This window comes from Symphalangus syndactylus, chromosome 14 (assembly GCF_028878055.3).
Source record: "Symphalangus syndactylus isolate Jambi chromosome 14, NHGRI_mSymSyn1-v2.1_pri, whole genome shotgun sequence".
Classification (NCBI taxonomy): domain Eukaryota; kingdom Metazoa; phylum Chordata; class Mammalia; order Primates; family Hylobatidae; genus Symphalangus; species Symphalangus syndactylus.
In genome coordinates, this window is record NC_072436.2 from 107,448,285 (window position 1) to 107,470,300 (window position 22,016).

A 22,016-nucleotide genomic window follows, 5' to 3' on the forward strand; every position below is an offset into this window, starting at 1 on the left:
TGGGCAGGTCGGGTGTGTGGTGGCTCACCCCTGTAATCCCTGCACTTTGGGAGGCTGAGGCGGGCAGATCACCTGAGGTCAGGAGTTCGAGACCAGCCTGGCCAACATGGTGAAACCCCATCTCTACTAAAAATACAAAAATTAGCCAGGCGTGGTGGCACACGTCTGTAATGCCAGCTACTCAGGAAGCTAAGGCAGGAGAATCACTTGATTCCAGGAGGCAGAGGTTGCAGTGAGCTGAGATTGTGCCACTGGACTCTAGTCTGGGTGACAAGAGTGAGACTCCATGTTGAGAAAAAAAAAAAAAAAGGGACAGAGCTAGGCAGAGATTTTATTTCCCACAGCTGCCAAGCAGTCCCTGTTCTGGAGTGGCGTGGGTCTAGCACAGAGACCCCTGTTCACACCCAGTGCCCCAGGGCCGGATTTTAGAGTGAGCCCAGAATTTGCATTTTGAGAAGCAGTGAGTGTTGGGATCATTCCTGGCCTGGGAGCCAGACCCTGCTGGGTTAAATCTCAGTTCTGTTTACAGTTGGGCTACCTGAGGCAAGTTCCTTACCGTTTCTGTGTCTCAGCTTCCTCATATGCAAAATGGGAATGATAAGAAAGGCAACGTGTGTGACATGTTATCAGCAGTCTGGCTTGTAGTGAACACAGTGTGTTTATTAAGATTTGTTGGTGTAGACCGGGCGCGGTGGCTCATGCCTGTAATCCCAGCACTTTGGGAGACGGAGGCGGACAGATCACTTGAGGTCAGGAGTTCACCACCAGCCTGGCCAACATGGTGAAACCCGGCTTTACTAAAAATAAAAAAATGAGCCAAGCGTGGTGGCACGTGTCTGTAATCTCAGCTATGTGGGAGGCTGAGGCAGGAAAATCACATGAACCCGGGAGGCGGAGGTTGCAGTGAGCCTAGATGGGACCACTGCACACCAGGCTGGATGAGAGAGCAAGACTCCATCTTAAAAAAAAAAAAAAAAAGAAACAGATTTGTTTGTCTGATTTCTCCCAGGTGCCTGGGGTGGGGAGCAGCTCTGTCCTGAACCCCCGCCTGTTTGCCTTCTTTTCGTTGAAGTCTTCAGTGCCCTGGAGTGAGGGTAGCTGGGCGTCTGAGTGGTGGGCCACATGGAGTGCCTTTTTTCTTTTCTTTTTTTTTTTTTGAGACAGAGTCTCGCTCTGCCACCCAGGCTGGAGTGCAGTGGTGCGATCTCAGCTCACTGCAGCGTCTGCTTCCCAGGTTCAAGGGATTCTTGTGCCTTAGCCTCCCAAGTAGCTGGGATTACAGGCGTGCACCACCACGCTTGGCTAACTTTTGTATTTCTAGTAGAGACGGGGTTTTGCCATGTTGGCCAGGCTGTTCTCGAACTCCTGACCTCAGGTGATCCACCTGCCTTGGCTTCCCAAAGTGCTGGGATTATAGGCATGAGCCACTGTGTCCAGCCTCTGGGGTGCTTTTAAAATGTTCCCTGAACAGAGCAATTTGTTCAGACTCTGGGGGACTTGGCTCTGTATTATGAAGTGCCCCAGGTGAGTCGGCGTGTGGCCAGCGTGAGGCCTGTGAAGGGCATTTACCCACCTTCTCGGTGTGGGGGCCAATTTCTGTCCCCAGTCACTGTTCCAGACCCCGCGGGCCAGCCCTGGCGCCTTCCTGGGCATCTCAGCCCTGGTGCACAACCTCTGTGCTTCTCTGGATGGGTCCTGCGGGCAGCTGCCTGGAGTTGGCTCCCTAGTGAGGATCCTGGGAGACGCCTTGGGTGAGAACTGTACCGTCCAGGAGCCCTCGGATGATGACAAGGTGAGGACATCCAGTGTCCTGAGTACCTGTTTCAGTGCCCCCAGTGGGGCCCAAGCTAAGCGGGCAAGCTCCAGGTGGAGAGGGTGGGGGTGGGTTCCCCCTTTCCCCCTTCCCCCCTTTCCCCCTTCCTCCTAACCCTCATTCCGCCTTCCCCCTTCAGTCCATCCCCGCTCACCCCATCCCCCCCACCCTCCTGCCTGCCCCCCAGGCCCTTGCCCCTGCTATACCACTGCCCCTCCACGCCCCTGCTCCCACCCAATGCCACTCTGTGGGGATGGGGTGAAGGGGGGAAGGGGAAATGGGGTGAGATGCCCAGGAAGGCGCCAGGGCTGGCCCACGGGGTCTGGAGCAGTGGCTGGGGACAGAAATCGGCCCCCACCCCGAGAAGGTGGGTAAATGCCCTTCACAGGCCTCACCCTGGCCACTGCACCGCCAACGCCACTGACTCCCCATGCCACTGCCCCTCCCCACGCCACTGCCTCCCCCACGCCACTGCCTCCCCCACACCACTGCCTCCCCCACGCCACTGCCTCCCCCACGCCACTGCCTCCCCATGCCACTACCCTGCCACGCCACTACCCCCACCACGCCACTACCCCCCCACGCCACTGCCCCCCCCACCCCACTGCCCCCCCCACCCCACGCTACTGCCCCCCCCACCCCACGCTACTGCCCCTCATGGTCCTGCCTCCATCTCGATGTAGCTCCAGCTTGTGCTGAAGGCGATTGGCAACGCGGGCTTGGCAGCCATGGCTCTCACCCCCACACTGAGTGCCTGTGCATCTCTGAGAAGCGGCGCCCCCGAGATCCGGCTGGGGGCCATCCAGGCCTTCCGGAGGGTCCCCTGCTCTGCAGACGTGAGCCCTTGTGTGCTGTTTCACTGGGTTGGGGTTGGGTGGTGGTGGGTGTGGAACCACAATTTGCTAATTCACTTCTTCAATTGTTCATTCATCATGTATTTAATGAGCACCTACTGTGGGCTGGGTACTAGTGTGAACAGGTAGCCAGGTCTAAGCCTGTGTGTAGTGTGGGAAGCAGATTATTTATCAAAAACACAACCATATGATTACCAGTGCCATCTGTGCCCCCTCTAGTACAGGGTTTGGCAGATTATGTGCCATGTGCCACTTCCTGGCCCTTTGTCTGTTTTTGTCAGTCAAGTTTTATTGGAACACAGCCATGCCCACTCATGTGCTGTCTATCGCTGCTTTCCTGTTCCACCTGCAGAGTCAAGTCATTGCAAGAGACCGCATGGCCTGCAGAGTCTAAAAGAGTTGTCTGTCCCTTTACAGAAAAAGTTTTCTAATCCCTGGACCAGTACCTCCCTTCTTACTCAGAGTCAAAGTCACAATCCCTTCATTGACCTCCCAGGCCCTGAGGGATCTGACCTCTGGGCCTCACTTGCTCCTGTCACCTCCCATCCCTCTTCCACAGCACATTGCCCTTTCTGTTCTTCCTCAAACACTTGTGACCCTCTCTTTCCCCAGGCCCTTTGCACATGCTGTCGCCTTTCCTGGTACACTTTTCCCCCAGATGTCCCCCGGCCTTTCTTTTTCACATCCTGTATGTCTTAGCTTAAAAGGCACTTTCACTGTGAGGTCTCCCTTGACAATTTCACCTGAAATTGAACCTCCCAGGTCCCCCTGGCTCTGGTCCTGTTTCCCCATTTCATTTTTCCCTCCATAGGGTTTATTACCATCTAACTTTTTTTTTTTTTTTTTGAGATGGAGTCTCACTCTGTCACCCAGGCTGGAGTGCAGTGGCACCATCTCCGCTCACTGCAAGCTCTGCCTCCCGAGTTCACGCCATTCTCCTGCCTCAGCCTCCCGAGTAGCTGGGAGTACAGGCACCCGCCACCATGCCCAGCTAATTTTTTTGTAATTTTATTAGAGACGGGGCTTCACCGTGTTAGCCAGGATGGTCTCAATCTCCTGACCTTGTGATCTGCCCGGCTCGGCCTCCCAAAAGTGGTGGGATTACAGGCGTGAGCCACCATGCCTGGCCACCTCCTAACTTTTTATATATTTCACATGCTAATCTCATTGACTGTCTCCCTATACTAGGATACCAGCTTCAGGTGGACAGGGACTGGGTTGACCTTGTTTATGGCTGTCACCTAGCACAGTGCTGGGTGCATAGTTGCTGCTTAGTTAATATTTGTTGCATGGATGGGTGGGTGGGTGGATGGATGATGGGTGGGTGGATGGGTGAATGGATAGATGGATGGGTGGGTGGATGGACGGGTGGGTGGCTGGATGGACGGGTGGGTGGCTGGATGGATGGGTGGGTGGGTGGATAGGTGAATGGGTGGGTGGGTGGATAGATGGGTGGGTGGGTGGATAGATGGACGGGTGGGTGGGTGGAAGGATGGGTGGGTGGTTGGGTGAATGGGTGGGTGGGTGGATGGGTGAATGGATAGATGGATGGGTGGGTGGATGGATGGGTGGGTGGATGGATGGATGGGTGGGTGGATGGATGGGTGGGTGGGTGGATGGATGATGGGTGGGTGGATGGGTGAATGGATAGATAGATGGACGGGTGGGTGTATGGACGGACGGGTGGGTGGATAGATGGACGGGTGGGTGGGTGGAGGGATGGGTGGGTGGGTGGATGGATCAGTGGGTGGGTGGGTGGATGGATGGGTGGGTGGGTGGATAGATGGACGCGTGGGTGGGTGGAAGGATGGGTGGGTGGTTGGGTGAATGGGTGGGTGGGTGGATGGGTGAATGGATAGATGGATGGGTGGATGGATGGGTGGGTGGATGGATGGGTGGGTGGATGGATGGATGGGTGGGTGGGTGGATGGATGGGTGGGTGGGTGGATGGATGATGGGTGGGTGGATGGGTGAATGGATAGATAGATGGACGGGTGGGTGGATAGATGGACGTGTGGGTGGGTGGAGGGATGGGTGGGTGGGTGGAGGGATGGGTGGGTGGGTGGATGGATCGGTGGGTGGGTGGGTGGATGGATCGGTGGGTGGGTGGATGGGTGAATGGGTGGGTGGCTGGATGGATGGGTGGGTGGGTGGATGGATGGGTGGGTGGGTGGATGGGTGAGTGGGTGGGTGGTTGGCTGGCTGTGGAGGAAGCCAGTAGGTGTTGAGGGAGTCACAATGTGGGGAGGTGGCTTGCTTAGGAAGGGGCCCAGGAAGGCCAAGACATTTAAAGACTTCCTGCGTGTGGAGACACTATGCTGTTTTTGTAAACAGTTTTATTGGAATGTAGCCATGCCCATTTGTTGGGGGAATTGATGAGGCTTTAGGCTGGGGCTGGTAGACTGGGAATTAGGCACAGTCAGTGAACCCCTGCTACCTCCCACAACTGCGCCACAGGTGAGTGTGTGTCGGGGAAGCCTCCCACAGTGGGGACATCAGGACAGCTGGGGCTAGGCAGCAGGTCCACCTGCTGGAGCCAGGGGCATCATATTCCTGGGTGGAGGTAGGTGGGCCTTGGGTGATGGCCTTCCTTCTGCCCGAGCCAGCGATCTGTGCTCTCCCGCCTGTACCAATCCCCGGAGGAGGATGCTGAGATCCGTATCAATGCGTACTTGGCCCTGATGAGATGCCCCAGTGAGGAGGTGTTTGCCCAGGTGCGGCGCACCCAGGCAGGCGAGGTGTCCACCCAGGGTGAGCCATGGGTGTGTTTGTGGGAGGGGTGTGGGCAGGGGTGGGGGTGGGAGGGCACCTCCTGAAGAGTGCAGGGGGTTTGAGAGCATCCTCTCCCCTCCACCCCTTTGGTATCCTCCTGTCTTCTTTTTTCCCTGTTTCTCCACTACACCGTCTAGATAAGGGGCTGTGTATTCTTCCCTCCGCCACATGGCAATTCCAGTCCCCATTCTGTCATTGGATGACTTTGGAGAAGTTGCTTCTCCTCTCTGGTCCTCAGTTTCCTCATCTGTAAAATGGGATGGGAATCAGTGAGGCCTCTTTTAGCTCTGGCCAGATCATGACACAGTATCCTAAAGAGAGACCTAAGATAGAAGAGGGATGGCATCGGTAAATCTCAGATCCCTTCTGGAGTGAGACAATTCCGTTTATACAGGCACCTGAACCCAAAGATGTAAATTCAAAAAAATAAGTTCAACTGATTGTTGAAAAATTTTCCATAATGTGCAGTGGGGTGACAGCCTGGAGCCTGAGAGCCCAGGTTCAAATCCCAGCTTCACAACTTCCTTGCTGTATGCCTTTAGACAAGTAAGTAAACCTTTGTCAGCCTCCATTTCTGTATCTGTAAAATAGGGATGATGCTAGTATCTCCTTCATAGAGTGTTGTGAGCATAAAATGAGTTAATACACAAAGACATTTAGAAAGCATAGTAAGTGCCATATGTGTGACTTTTGCTTTTAATGTTGTTATCACTACTGCTATTATTATTAATGCAGTGTAGCTATATAATCAAAATTTTAAAGCATAGGCAAGGGACAAATGTAAAATTAGTCTTCCTTCGTCTTGCCCCCAATATTTTCCTGTGTCCTGAAGATACACGCTGTGAACAGTTCTCCTTTGTATTACATCAGAACTTGTAATACATAGATAAACATACACATGTACCTCTTAACAACAGCATCCCAGGATCATGTTCTACTTGCTGTTGTGCTTGGCTTTTTTGTTTTGTTTTTTGTTTTGTTTTTTGTTTTGTTTTGTTTTGTTTTTTGAGGCAGAGTCTTGCTCTGTCGCCCAGCCTGGAGTGCAGTGGTGCGATCTTGGCTCACTGCAACCTCTGCCTCCCGGGTTCATGTCATTCTCCTTCCTCGGTCTCTCAAATAGCTAGGACTACAGGCGCCCGCCACCTTGCCTGGCTAATTTTTTGTATTCTTTTAGTAGAGACCGGGTTTCACCACATTAGCCAGGATGGTCTCAATCTCCTGACCTCATGATCTGCCCACCTCAGCCTCCTAAAGTGCTGGGATTACAGGCATGAGCCACTGCCCCCAGTTTTTTTCTTTTTCTTTTTTTTTTTTTTGTGACAGAGTCTCACTCTGTTGCCCAGGCTAGAGTCCAATGGTACGGTCATGGCTCACTGCAACCTCTGCCTCCTGGGTTCAAGAAATTCTCCTGCCTCAGCTTCTTGAGTATCTGGGATTACAGATGCGCACCACCATGCCTGGCTAATTTTTGTATTCTTTTAGTAGAGATGGTTTTGCCACGTGAGCCAGGCTGGTCTCGAACTCCTGACCTCAGGTGATCCGTCCACCTCAGCCTCCCAAAGTGCTTGGGATGACAGGGGTGAGCCACTGGGTCCAGCCTGCTCCTTGCTTTTTGTCTTGAGCATGTCTAGGAGCTTGTCGCTCATCTATAGGTCTTATGGACTCTCATCTGTGGCTGTGTGGGTGTTCCGCCAGAAGTTTGTACTATAACCCATTTTACCAGTCTCCACTGATAGGCCTTTAGGCTGTTTCTGGTCTTTTGCCATTAGAAGCAACAACCGCAAACCTACCTGCACAGCTACCTTTGGCCCTTGAGTTAATCTCACTTTAGGATAATTTCCCAGAAGATAAGTTGCCGTGGTAAAGGGTATGCGCATTTGAAAGTCTGATGCGATGTTGCTGAATTGCATTCTGAAGAGATGGCACTATTGGAAGATACAGCTGTCTGCACTGGCAGTTTCAGGCATGGGGTGTGATGTGTGCTAAACCCCTCCTCAGGGGATCAGCTGAGGGGCTCAGCCTCCACAGTGGCCCTGGGGTACCACCTGATGTATTGTCCAGTGGGAATAAGTGGGCACCTTATCCCTAAAAACCCACATTCTGCTCTATTCTGTGATAGAGTATTCCAGAAGCCCCTGACTGGACCTTCTAAGAGCCTGGGACAATAGGGGGAGGGTTGGGGGCTCCCTGTAGGACTCTAATATTCCCCGTTGGACTCAGTCCCATGAAGCTTTCATTTGATCTTTATTCCTCCAGGGACACTCATGGGTCACACGTCACCTTTTGTTGATCCTGAAACGTACTTAGTCTTTTTAGGTCCAGGCTCTGTTTTTAACTGATCTTCCCAAATAAGCCCTGCAGGGCACTTTGTTAGTTCCTTTTTCAGATAAGAAAACTAAGGTTCCCAGAGCTGGAGTGACCATCTCAGGCCACACTGGTACATGGTGGAACGAGGATTTGAAATCAGGTCTGACTTCCCATTTTCACTGATGGGGAAACTGAGGCTCAGAGAGGCAGAGGGACAATCCCAAGGTCACACAGCTTTTGAGCTTTGGGACTGGGTTCAGACTCAGGTCTGACTTTTGAGCCCATGACACCTTCCTTTCTCTTCTGGGAAGAGTGTCAGAATTCCATACTACGGGCTGGATTTCCAAGTTCTGTTCAGGCACGACTTGTTGGCTGCTGTTTCTTGAAAGAGGACATAGGTCTCTGCAGCCCGACTCCTGAGAAGCCCCGTGTGTGGGGATTGCAGGACTGGGATGGGGTCGGGAGGGTCTTTTCTCTGGACAGCACCAGCTGCTGGCCCTTTCCTCACAGCCCCTCCCTGCTGCCCATGACTCTATTCCAGTGGGTTCTTTTGTGTGGAGTCACCTCCTGCAGCTGCTGGAGACGCATGACCCCCTGAAACGGGCCCTGCGGGACACCCTCCCCGAGGACATCCTCAGCCAGGAGTTCCACCCAGAAATGTGGAAACACTCGTCCTATTCTGATGTCACCTTCCAATCAGGTATGGCCATCCTGGGCATCCGCTGTCCTGCTCTGGGACCACAAAGGCTGGGGGACCCTGGAGCTCCAGCTCTTGAGAGCATATGGATCAGATGTTGTGTCAAGGGGTCAAATATTTACATGCCAGTCGGGTGTGGTGGCTCAAGCTTGTAATCCCAGCACTTTGGGAGGCTGAGGCAGGAGGACTGCTTGAGCCCAGGAGGTCAAGTCTGCAGTGAGTCATGATTGTACCGCTGCACTCCAGCGTGGGTGACAGAGTGAGACTCTGTCTCAAAAAAAAAAAAAAAAAAAAAAAAACTTACATGCTGCTTGTTCCAAAATATATTTGCAGTATTTCCATAGCACCTGCTGCATTTTTTTTGGAAGACAGAAGTCATATCAGTTATTTTATGGCATTCAACTGAATACTTACATCTTTTCTCTAAATTGGCTCTTTGTACCTTATATTTATGTTAAAAAGGAAATTATCTATCACTGCCATTAATAGAAAATCAACTTAACTCTCTGTATAGAGAAGGTAGTCCTAAAAAGAAGTACTGTACACTCAGAGGTGGGTAATGAAACACTGATTTTTTTTTTTTTTTTTTTGACACGGACTCTTGCCCTGTTGCCCAGGCTGGAGTACAGTGGCACAGTCTCGTCTCACCACAACCTCTGCCTCCAGGGTTCAAGTGATTCTTCTGCCTCAGCCTCCCGAATAGCTGGGACTACAGGCGCACACCACCATGCCTGGCTAATTTTTGTATTTTTATTAGTAGAGTTGGGGTTTCACCATGCTGGCCAGGCTGGTCTCGAACCCCTGGCCTCAAGTGATTTGCCTACCTCGGCCTCCCAAAGCTGAGATTACAGGCATGAGCCGCTGTGCCTGGCCGAAACAGTGTTTTATTAAATTCTTCTGGATTCTGTGGTTTGCTGAGGGCTGTGAATTATGAGAAGTGTTTTTTCCTGTGTTAAGAGATTAGCCCCACACTGAGACTGCCTCTTTGTTGTAATTAAACAGAAAATAATAATGGGAATCTCTTTCAACCTAAGGCTCCAAAACTACCTCAGCCATTCTGGGAAGCCTGGGGTTGGGGGTTGGGTGCTCTGGGCATCTCCTCTCTGCCTGTCAGCAGAAGTGGGTGTGTGTGACTCTCTGTCCTGGACTCCCTCTGTTCTTGAAAAGGCTTAAGGCTGTTTCCTATCCTGGCCAGGGAGGGGTGGGAAGACGCACCATGTGTCTGGCCCTGTCTCAGGGTATGGCCCTGTGGTAGTAGCCAGACCCCACTCTGTAAGTGTACAGAATGTACACTCACAATACTGATGTTCTTTTCTTACTCTTAGTGTCTGGCAGCCTGGGAGCCAACCTGGAGAGGACCCTTCTCTTCTCTCCTGCCTCCTTTCTTCCCCGTTCTGCCACAGTCAACCTGACCATCCACACCATGGGCCGTGCCTTCAACCTTCTGGAGGTTAGAGGGGAGCCTTGCTGTAGCCTCTGCAGGGCCTCTCCTAGACTTGGGGCCAAAAAATATCCCGGTCACTGACCTGTCTGTCCGTCCATCGCTTGCCTCCATTGTTCAGTCTCTTCCCCTAATATCTAGTCACCCACCCACCCATAGATACGTCCATACATCTATCAATTCACCTACATGCCTCCATCCCTCCATCCATCTATCCACTTACCTGCTCATCTGTCCATCTGTCCATCCACCCACATCCCTCTCATTCATCTCATCCATACACCCACCCACCCACTCACCCATTATCCATTCATCCACCCACCCATCATCCATTCATCCAGCCACCTACCCACCCACCCATCATCCATCCACCCACCCACCCACTCATCATCCACCCACCCACCCATTATCCATTCATCCACCCACCCATTATCCATTCATCCACCCACCCACCCACCCGTTATCCATTCATCCACCCACCCACCCACCCATTATCCATTCATCCACCCACCCACCCATCATCTATTCATCCAACCACCCACCATCCACCCACCCACCCATCATCCACCCACCCACCCATCATCCATTCATCCACCCACCCATCATCCATTCATCCACCCACCCACCCATCATCCACCCTCCCACCCATCATCCATTCATCCACCCACCCATCATCCATTCATCCACCCACCCACCCACCCCCATCATCCGTTCACCCACCCACCCATCATCGGTTCACCCACCCACTCACCCACCCATCATCCTTTCACCCACCCACCCACCCATCATCCTTTCACCCACCCACCCACCCATCATCCTTTCACCCACCCACCCACCCATCATCCTTTCACCCACCCACCCACTCATCATCCTTTCACCCACCCACGCACCCGCCCACCCATCATCCGTTCACTCACCCATCATCCGTTCACTCACCCATCATCCGTTCACCCACACACCCATCATCCATTCATCCACCCGCCCACCCACTCACCATCCATCCACCCACCCACCATATATCCAGCCATCATTCATCCATCTGCCCACTCATCATCCATCTACCCACCTATCATCCATCCATCCATCCATCCTTCCATCCATCCATCTGTTCACTCAATCCATTTACCAAACCACCCACCCACCCATCCATCTATTCACTTATTCATCTGCCCAGCCGCCTACCCATCCATGGACATACCCACCCTCCCATCTGTCCATCTGTGTGTCCATCCAGCCATGTAATTTCCCATCCATCTCTGTCTACTGTCTCACCTACCCATTTATTCATCTGTTCTCCCATTCATCCATCGTTTATCCTCTGAGTCACAAATCCATCTATTACCCATCCATCCAGTCACCAGTCATTGTCAAGGGCTGGTCTCTGGTGACTTCTCTGAAAATGCTATCAGAGATGTCTGGATGGAAAGAGGGAAGAAAGAATAGATGGAAGGAGAGGGGTCCATAAGAAAGGAAGAGCAGATGGATGAATAGGAATAAGGATGGATAGAACAAAGAAAAGAAAAGATGGAAGGTGGAGAGGCAGATGGATGGATGGATGGGAAGGACAAAAGGATAGGTGAACAGAGGGGTGCGTGGATGGGCAGGTGGAAGATGGGAGGGACAGAAGGAAGGATCCATTTATTCACCTATCAAAGTTTGAGAACCACCCCCCTCCAGGGGAGGTCGTGCAGGTGCCTAGTGATTGATACACGAGCCCTTGCCCTCATCCTGGATCTTTCGAGGAAGACACACATTCCAATCTGAGTATGTTGTGTGTGGGGCAGAGGAGGTGGGAAGAGAGTGACATGGGAGTTCAGGGAGGGCTTCCCAGAGGTGATGACATTTGACCCAAGCCTTAAAGAATTGGCAAGAATTCTTGCCGTGTGGCGTCTACCAAGCAGATACAGAGACAGTGGTGGATTTTCCAAGGTTGTGTCCCTGAACCTCAGCTCCAGGGAGCCTGGAGTGCCCTGGCCAAGCCTTCTGGGTCCCCCATTCATATCCCCAGCCTAACAGCTCACCATCACCCCTGTGACTGAAATGTTACTCCCTGAGTCCCTGGCTTCCCTTCCCAGCTTGGGCTCCGGCTGGAAAATGCTGAGGAAATTGCTCGAAGGCTGTTTGGCAGGAAGCCATTCTGGAGTCAGGAAGACGGGAGAAAGCCCGAGCCAGAAAAGCCCCCAGGGCCAGAACCAGGGCCTGCACCTCAGCCAGCCAGCCCCAAGTGTCCAGGAGACAGAGACAGAAGGATGAGAGACCTACAGCAGAAGGTAAGGGAGGTGCCACACCCACCCTACTCCCCCAGGCAGGCCTATCCTGCTTCTGCTCGGGCTTTTGAACCTGAGACTTCAGTGTCTATGAACTCTGACCATGCTTCCTCCTAAGTGGCTGGTTCAAATCTGAGTAGTCAACTGGTAGCTGGCTTTATTTGGAAAAACTGTTGCTTGAAATAGATCCTACGCACGGAAAAGTGCATAAGTTGTAAGTGTACAGCCTGCCTGTCCACCACCTCAACACACGCATGTCACCAGCACCCAGACCATCTCCAGCTCCCAGCCTCCCTTTTGTCCTCCTGTTCTTGTTAATACCCGTCCTTAACCAGGGGTAACCACTCTTCTGACTTCTGGCAGCATCAATTTGTTCTACTTTTTAAAAAGGAGCTTTGTTGAGGTCTGATTGACACACGGTGAGCACTACTACATGGTTAAGGTGTACAATTTGATACATTCTGACCCATGTACACACTCATGAGATCATCACCATGATAAAGTTTATGAACATACCCATCACCCCCATAAGTCTCTTCCAGATCCCTAATAATCCCTTCCTCCGGCCGGGCGCGGTGGCTCACGCCTGTAATCCCAGCAGTTTGGGAGGCCGAGGCGGGCGCATCACGAGGTCAGGAGATCGAGACCATCCTGGCTTAAACGGTGAAACCCCGTCTCTACTAAAAATACAAAAAATTAGCCAGGCGTGGTGGTGGGTGCCTGTAGCCCCAGCTGCTCAGGAGGTTGAGGCAGGAGAATGGCGTGAACCCGGGAGGCGGAGCTTGCAATGAGCCGAGATAGCACCACTGCTCTCTAGCCTGGGAGACAGAGTGAGACTCCGTCTCCAAAAAAAAAAAAATCCCTTCCTCTTACTTCTCCTCTGTCCCCAGAAACTAGTGAGAGGCTTTCTGTCACCATAGATTTGTTTGCATTTTCTAGAATATTATGTAAATTAGGTCACACAGCATGTCTTTTTTTTTTTTTTTTTTTTTTTTTGGAGACAGTCTCACTCTGTCACTCAAGTGGGAGTGCAGTGGCGTGCTCTTGGCTCATTGCAACCTTTGCCCCCCAGGCTCAAGCAATCCTTTCACCTCAGCTTCCAGAGTAGCTGGGACTATAGGCATATGCCATGATGCCTATCTAGTTTTTTTTTTTTTAAATGTTGTACAGACAGGGTCTCATTATGTTGCCCAGGCTGGTGTCAACCTCCTGGGCTCAAGTAATCCTCCTGCCTTGGCCTCCCAAAGTGCTGGAATTACAAGTGTGAGCCACCACACCTGCCAACATGTCCTTTTTAAAAAAACCATGTAGTCTTTTTTGTTTGGCTTCTTTTATTCAGCATAATTTTTCTGAGGCTCACCCATGCTATAGGTTATAACATAGTTTCTTTCATTTTATTGCTAAATGGTATTCTATTGTATAGATATACCAGACTTTGTTTCTCCATTCACCTGTTGATCGACATTTGAGTTGTTTCCAGGGTTTGGCTATTGAAAAGAAAGCTGCTATGAATATTTGTGTACAAGTCTTTAGGCATGTGCTTTTGTTTCTCTTCGATAATTAGTAGGTGTGGTTGGATCATATGGTAGGTATATGTTTAAATTTTTCTAAAGCTGCTAAACCATTCTCCCAAGTGGCTGTACCATTTTTGCATTCCCGCCAGCAGTGTGTGAGAGTTCCAGTTTCTCCACATCCTCACTAACACTTGATATGGTTAGACTTTTTAATTTTAACCATTCCAGTAATGCGTTGTGGTATCTTGTGGCTTTAATTTGCATTTCCCTAATGACTAATGACATTGATAATCTTTTCACGTGCTCATTTGCTGTTGTACGTCTTCTTTGGTGAAATGTACATTCAAATCTTTTGCTCCTCTTATTTTGTTGGCTTGTTTTCTTATTACCGAGTTTTGAGAATTCTTTCTATATTCCAGAAATAAGTTGTTGATTTTTTTCTTTTCTTTTTTTTTTTTGAGTTGAGGTCTGGTTCTGTCATCCAGGCTGGAGTGCAGTGCACTCACTGCACCCTTGACCTGCTGGGCTCAAGTGATCTTCCTGCCTCAGCCTCCCGAGTAGCTGGGACTATAGGCAATACTGCCACACCTAAGTTTTATTCTTTTTTTGTTGAGATGGGGTCTTACTGTGTTGCCCAGGCTGATCTTGAAGCCCTGACCTCAAGTGATCTTCCCGCCTCAGCCTCCCAAAGTGCTGGGATTACAGGTGTGACCCACCACGCCTGACCAGAAACAAGTTCTTCATCAGATGTGTAACTCAGAAATTTTTTCTCTCAGTCTGTGGTGTGTCTTTCTGTTGTCTCAATGGTGTCTTCCAAAAAATAGCAGGAAGTCTTAATTTTCATGAAGTTTATTAGTTTCTTTGGCTGATAGAGCTTTGACTGTTACAGCTCGGAAATTTTTGCCTGATGGGATGTTACAGAGATTCTCATAGGACCTTCTGCAGACCTCCGAGCACGCTCTCTGTTCAGCCCTCTCCTCTCTGGTACCCTGCCCTGCAAAATCCAGCTGCCAGGGTCTCCCCATACCCCCAGCTCCTCAGTTCAGAGAGTCCCCCGGCTCAGCCTCCGTTCCCACTCCTTGCACCACAGCCTGGACACTGTCTCCAGGCAGGAAGCTGGGCTCATCTTGCTTATTTACATCTTTTGGGGTTCATCGTCATGGGTTGCCTGATGTCTGTGTCTTGGGAACCATTGTTGAGCCTGTGTCATCTGGGTTACCAGCTGCTCCACGTGGGAGGTTGAACCCAGTCTTCATTACTCCAATTTGGTTGGCAGTAGAAGTCACATCCAGTTCCTTTTGTAAACTTTGTATAAATGGAATCATTCACCGTATACTCTTCTTTTTTTTTAAGAAATGAAATTCTCATATGTAAAAATAACCATTTTAAAGTGAGCAATTGGCCAGGCATGGTGGCTCCTGTCTGTAATCCCAGCACTTTGGGAGGCCGAGGTGGGTGGATAACTGAGCTCAAGAGTTCAAGACCAGCCGGGTCAGCATAGTGATACCCTCTCTCTACTAAAGACACAAAAAATTTGCTGGGCATGGTGGTGTGCGCCTGTAATCTCAGATATTCTGGAGGCTGAGGCAGGAGAATCACCTAAACCTGGGAGGCGGAGGTTGCTGAGAGCCAAGATAGCGCCACTGCACTCCAGCCTGGGTGACAGAGCGAGACTCCGTCTCAAAAAAATAAAAATGAAAAATCGAATAGGACTGGGCGCCGTGGCTCATGCCTGCAATCCCAGCACTTTGGGAGGCTGAGGTGGGTGGATTGCCTGAGATGAGGGGTTCGAGACCAGTCTGGCCGACATGGTGAAACCCCGTCTCTACTAAAAATACAAAAATTAGCCAGGTGTGGTGGCAGGTGCTTATAATCCCACCTACTCAAGAGACTGTGGCAGGAGAATCGCCTGAACCCAAGAGGCAGAGGTTGCAGTGAACCAAGATTGCACCATTGCACTCCAGCTTGGGCGGCAAGAGTGAGACTTTGTCTCAAAAAAAAAAAAAAAAAAAAGGCTGGGCGCAGTGGCTCACGCTTGTAATCCCAGCACTTTGGGAGGCCGAGGCGGGCGGATCACGAGGTCAGGAGATCGAGACCACGGTGAAACCCCATCTCTACTAAAAATACAAAAAATTAGCCGGGCGTGGTGGCAGGCGCCTGTAGTCCCAGCTATTTGGAGAGGCGGAGGCAGGAGAATGGCGTGAACTCAGGAGGCGGAGCTTTCAGTGAGCCGAGATGGGGCCACTGCACTCCAGCCTGGGCGACAGAGTGAGACTCCGCCTCAAAAAAAAAAAAAAAAAAAAGTGAACAATTCCATGGTATTTAGTACATTCACCAGGTTGTGCCACCACCACTTCTGTCTGGTTCCAGAACACTTTTATCACCCCTAAAAGAGACACTGCACCCATGAAAGAGTCACTTCCCAGCAGCCCCTCCTCCTAGCCTCCAACAGCCACCAATTTGCTTCCTGTCTCTATCGATTTACCTCTTTTGGGTATTTCATGTAAATAGAACCATATAATATGTGACCTTTGTGTCTGGCTTCTTCCTCTTAGCCTAGTGTTTTGGAAGTTCACCCACATTGTAGCGTAGCTCAGTACTCCATTCCTATCTAAGGTCAAGTCATATTTCATTGTATGGATGTACCACGTGTGTTTATCCATTCATTCACTGATGGATATTTGGACTGTTTCTGCCTTTTTGTGACTGAATAGTGCTGCTCTTGTACTTCTTTTTGTGTCTGACTTTGATTTAAAATTGGTGAGATTTCTCTATCCTGTGGTGTGTACTTATAATTTGTTCCTTTTCATAGCTGCATAGTATTCCATTGTGTGAAGAAACAACAATTTCTGTATCCATCAGTTGCTGGCTGTTACATACAGTGCTATGAAGACTCTTGGGCCTGCCTTCTTAGGGAACGTGTGTATTTGTACCTGTCGGGCGTACACCTAGGACTGAAATTGCTTAGTCTTAGGGTGAAATTGCTTAGTCTTAGGGTGAAATTGCTTAGTCTTTTTCTCTACTTATTATCACTTGAGTATTTTCTTATTAGAAGCTCACCATTTGCAGGTATTTCAATATTCATCCTATGGGTAGGGACCACAGTTTACATAACCATTTTCCCATTGATGGAGTCTTAGATTATTGGCAACATTTTGCTCCTATAAAATGTCATTGCCATGTACATCTGACAGTGACCAAGGTGGATGGTTGGGGCATTGGTTCACTTGATCACATGTTTCCTAACCACCAAGTGTAAACCTGGGGCTTGGGAACACCAGGATGAGCAGGGCAATAATCCTCGCTCTTAAAAGCATCTTGGACTAGAGCTGGGGGCAGCAAGAGACTTGAAAGAGGGAGGTCGGCTAGATATAAACGGTTTTTCTTAGAATGCACAGTCGCCTTTGTCCGTTATTTTCTCACTTTTCCTAGAGGCTCACATCCCGAGAAACATTGTGCATGAGTGCAGTGATGAATGGCAGCAGGTACTTGGCCTCAGTGTTGGAGAGGCAGTAGGGAGTGGTGGGGACTGTGGCGGACAGAGGAAGCCCATGGCGCAGCTAAAGTGGCAGCCACTGCTCAGCTCTGGTTCCTTGTTGCCCCTTGTTGTGGGGAGGGTGGGCAGCCCGATGTTTCTCTTTATAGAGAAGCTGGAGAGCTGGGTTTTGTATAAAATCTCCCAATTTCCAAATTCAATTTATAAAAAACGTACATGGCATGAAAAACAATCAAAGACTAAAAAACTGCTGTGAACCATAGACCAGGGAGATACGGCAATGAGATGCACTGGGGTTTGCTGGGTTGGATCTCAGGACGGAAAGAGGATATTAATGGAAAAACTGGTGAAATGTAAATGAACTCTGGAGTTTAGTTGATGGAAACATACCAATGTTGGTTTGTTAGTTTGCACCATGCATCCTGGTGATGTAAGATGTTAACAATGGGGAAATCAGGTAAGGATGCATGGGAACTCTCTGTACTGTCTTTGCAAATTTTCTTTTTTTTTCTTTTCTTGTTTTTTCACAGATAGGGTCTTGCTCTGTCTGTTGTCCAGGCTGGAGTATAGTGGCATGATCGTAGCTCACTGCAGCCCTGAACTCCTGGGCTCAAGTGATCCTCCCACCTCAGCTTCCCAAGTAGTTGGAAGTACAGGTGGGTGCCACCATACCTGGCTTTTTTAAAAAATTTTTTTAATTTTGTAGAGATAGGGTCTCGATATGTTGTCCAGGCTGGTCTTAAACTCCTGGCCTCAAGCAATTCTCTTTTCTCGGCCTCCCACGTGCTGGGACTAGAGGCATGAGCTACCATTCCAAGCCAGTTTTCAACTTTCCTGTTAATCTAAAATTATCCTAAAATAAAACCTTCATGAAAACATACACAATCTCTCTCAGCATTGGGCACTACGGTGCAAGTCAGAGAAAACACATCCGGGATTGGTATTTGGTTCGTGCTCTGGGAGTTTTGCAAGCCTCATCTGGACCCCACAAGTTCTTGACCTTTCTCTTCAGCCACCTCTTCCCCCTCCCAACGTACAGGCACTTTGCCCTGTGTATTAGTTCGTTTTCATGCTAGTGATAAAGACATACCAGAGACTGGGCAATTTACAAAAGAAAGAAATTTAATAGATTTACAGTTCCAAGTGGCTGAGGAGGCCTCAAAATCGTCGTGGAAGGCAAGGAGAGGAAGTCACGTATTACATGGATGACAGCAGGCAAAGAAAGAGCTTGTGCAGAGAAACTCCCATTTTTAAAACCATAGGATCTCCCGAGCGCCATTCACTATCACGCGAACAGCACGGGAAGGACTGCCCCCATGATTCACTCATCTCCCATAGGGTCCTTTCCACGGCATGTGGGAATTATGGGAGCTACAAGATGAGATTTGGGTGGGGACACAGCCAAACCATATCACTCTGCTAACCCTAACTCCGCTCTTTGTGACCTGTCTGGGCCCTCCCCCAGGTGACCCGGAGGCGTGGGGCCCAGCAGGCTCTGCGATGCGAGCTGAGCATGAAGGTGCTGGGGCAGGAGTTGAGTTTTGTGAACTGCGGGGCCACGGGGAGTCACGTGAACCACTGGTACCTGAACCTGGCCGAGCTCTCCATCAAGCTCATGAAGGTAGCTCCTGCCTGCCCCTACCCAAGCCATCTGCCCTGTGACACTTTGGCAAAGCACTTAAGGGCATGAAATTTGGAGCCAGGCTGCCCAAGGTCAAATCCCAGCTCTGTCGTTTACCTTCTCTAACCTATTGATTCACTTACCATGGCCTTAGTTTCTGCATCTGTGAAATGGGGATAATAAATAAAAAATAACAAAATATCTGGCTGGGTGAAGTGGCTCACGCCTGTAATCCCAGCACTTTGGGAGGTTGGAGGGGGTGGATCACCTGAGATCAGGAGTTCGAGACCAGCCTGGCCAACATGGCGAAACCCTGTCTCTACTGAAAACACAAAACTTAGCCAGGCATGGTGGCGGGCGTCTGTAGTCCCAGCTCCTCGGGAGGCAGAGGCAGGAGAATTGCTTGAACTTGGGAGGCAGAGGTTGCAGCGAGCCAAGACTGCACCACTGCACTCCAGCCTGGGCGACAGAGTGAGACACTGTCTCAACCAAAATATTCATTCATAGAGCAATTGTATTAAAGGAACTAATATGGTGAAAATGCAGCAGGGTGCTTGCAGCTTGCCTGGTGCATACTAACTGCCTGGAACCTTAGGCAGGATCCACGCTCCTCCCCACCTGACTGAACCTGACCCCGACCTTTTCTCATAAGCAAACTTGCTGGGTTCAAACCTAGCTCTATCCCTTTCTAGTTACCGGGACTTGGTGGGAGATTTATCTTTGTGGCCTCAGTTTCCTCATTTGGAAACTGGGATCACGTGCTCTCTGAGGACACGTGAAATCTCTTGTGCTCAGTACTCAGAGGGTGCCTGGCCCACAGCGGGGTGGCCACGTGTCCCCTTATGGTTTGTTTCTTTTTTTTTGAGATGGAGTCTTGCTCTGTTGCCCAGGCTGGAGTGCAGTGGCTCGATCTCGGCTCACTGCAACTTCTGCCTCCCAGGTTCAAGGAACTCTCCTGCTTCAGCCTCCCGAGTAGCTGGGATTACAGTCATGCGCCACCACTCCAGCTAATTTTTATATCTTTAGTTGTGACAGGGTTTCCCCATGTTGGCCAGGCTGGTCTCGCTCTTGGGCTCAAGTGATCCACCCACCTCGGCCTCCCAAAGTGCTGTGATTACAGGTGTGAGCCACGGCACCCAGCCCCCGCTTATGGTTTCTTGGCTGCAGGGGCAGGAGGTGCAGATGAACCGGAGGCTGAGCCTGGCCACAGAGGAGCTGGTCTTTCCCACGGTGTCTGGCCTTCCTGCCCGGCTGACCCTAAACGCCTCGGCCGCCATCAGCATCCGGGTCCGAGGAACCGCTGACTTCCAGCAGCGCTCGGATTTCTCTGTGAATGGTTATGTCAAGCCCAGGTATCTAGCTCCTGGGAGCTGGCACGGGTTAGGTGGTGGGATCCCATCCCTACAGAGGGCTGCAGTGGCCTGGGTGACATCCATATGGGCAGGAGAGGATCCCTATTCTGCAGAACACCTGTGCCAAGAGATTGTGTGCGGAGGTGCTGGGTGGTTAGATCGACTTTACAGGTGGGAAGACTGAGGCTCACAGAGGCCTGGTCACATATTCAAGGTCACACTGCAGTGCGAGGTGGCTGGCCACAACCCTATGCCCTTCCATCCACCCCACCCAGAAGGGAGGAGAGGAGCTAGCCTTGAGCTCACTAAACTCATGCGATCCCCTCCCAACCAACCAAGGCTGGTGCTGCTTATTCCCACTGGCAGATGAGGAAACCAAGGTTCAAGGCGAGGACACTGACAGCCTGGGGCCACATGGTGCCAGAGCAGAATGTGTGCAATATTTGGTCCGATTCTGGAACCTGTCATGGTGCTGCTGAGCATCTGTCCCCAGCCCCTCAGCTGAGCTGTTCTTGGGCCTTGGGTTTGACATGGGGAATGTGGATGCCCTAGGCTGGGTGCTCTCTGGCGTGAAGAGCCTGGGCTGGGATTTAGACACCCGGGGTTCACGTGTCCCAGCTGTATGCTTTGTCCCAGTCATGGAACCCAGGCAGGTGCTTTCACCTCTCTGAGCCTCAGTTTCCCCATCTGTAAGAGGAATTAGTGCAGGTGAGGACTGGAAAGTGCTTGGTGCATGTACAGCCTGTGGGTGCCAGTGGTGGCGGTGGTGGAGGGGCTGCTGTGGCTCAGGACTGCAGGGGGCCGCTGGGGGTGGCAGGTGGGGTCTGTGGCCCCAGGGCCCTCGGGATGCAGCTGGTACATGCCTGTCCCTCAGTGCCCTGCTCCAGATCTCGGCTCAGATGGGCACAGCGGGTGCCCTGGGGCAGGCCGGGGTGAGGTGGGTGACCAGTGTCCGTGGCGTCGCCAGCCTGGATGGCGGGATCCAGGTGCAGAAGGGCCAGGACCTTAAGGTGCATCTGAACACGCCTGAGGAGGCTGTGGAGCTGCTCAGCTTCAGGTGGGTGCGCAGTGTCGGCAGGAAGGGAACCATGAGCACAAGGGCACAGGTGAGCAGGTGTGTGGTGTGTGTGCGTGCATGCATGCACGTGAGTGTGTGAGCACATGTCTGCGTGTGCTCAAGGGGATGTGCATGGGTGTGGATGTGACATTAGCATGCATGTGTGTTAGTATGTGTACCCATGGGCCTGTGTGAGTACACATGATCAGACATATGAGAGTGTGTGTGAGCTGCTGTGTGTATGAGGGTGTGTCTGTGAGTGTGTCAGTGAGGAGTGTGTTGTGGGAGTGCCTGTGTGTCCATGAGCATGTGTGTTGACTGTGAAGGGTGGGTGTGTCTGACAAGGACCGTGGGCAGCTGAGAGGTGAGAGCTGGAGAATTTTCAGACCCCTCAGCTCTTTGCTGGAGTCCCTCTGGGGCATGCTTGTCTGTGACCCCTAGGGAGGTGACTCTTGGAGAGGGGCAATTTTAGAGGCAGTGAGAGTCCAGGCTGCCCCACCTACCTGCGTTCTTTCCCTTGTCCTGCCCCATGGGGGCTCTGCCCGCCTCTGTCCTCCTCCTCACACCTGCCCCTGTTCCCTGCCCCTCACTCACTGTCCCCCTCCATCCTGACCCACTCCCACCAGCCTTTCCATGCTCCTAAAGCAGCCAACTTGTTCCTACCCCAGGGCCTTTGCACCTGCTGTGTCCTCTGTCTGGAACAAAAGCTCCTTCTCATCCTTTGGATTTCTGCTCAGATGTTACCTCTGCAGAGAACTCTCCTTATCCCAGCTAGGGGAGGCCCTGCTCTATCCCCGAGACAGCCCTGTGCCATGCTGTCCTCCA

General features: G+C 51.2%; 1 protein-coding gene across 1 annotated transcript in view; it reads left to right on the top strand.

Annotated features, from left to right (window-relative positions):
- The window catches only part of LOC129462622 (uncharacterized), a 154,158-nt gene that overhangs the window by 30,932 nt on the left and 101,210 nt on the right, over positions 1 to 22,016 (top strand). The window contains exons 11-19 of the mRNA XM_055242744.1: positions 1,607 to 1,792; positions 2,497 to 2,649; positions 5,274 to 5,418; positions 8,288 to 8,446; positions 9,769 to 9,893; positions 11,960 to 12,154; positions 18,627 to 18,782; positions 19,950 to 20,134; positions 21,009 to 21,191. Coding sequence (XP_055098719.1) covers positions 1,607 to 1,792; positions 2,497 to 2,649; positions 5,274 to 5,418; positions 8,288 to 8,446; positions 9,769 to 9,893; positions 11,960 to 12,154; positions 18,627 to 18,782; positions 19,950 to 20,134; positions 21,009 to 21,191 — 1,487 coding nt within the window. The remainder of the gene's footprint in view (positions 1 to 1,606; positions 1,793 to 2,496; positions 2,650 to 5,273; positions 5,419 to 8,287; positions 8,447 to 9,768; positions 9,894 to 11,959; positions 12,155 to 18,626; positions 18,783 to 19,949; positions 20,135 to 21,008; positions 21,192 to 22,016) is intronic.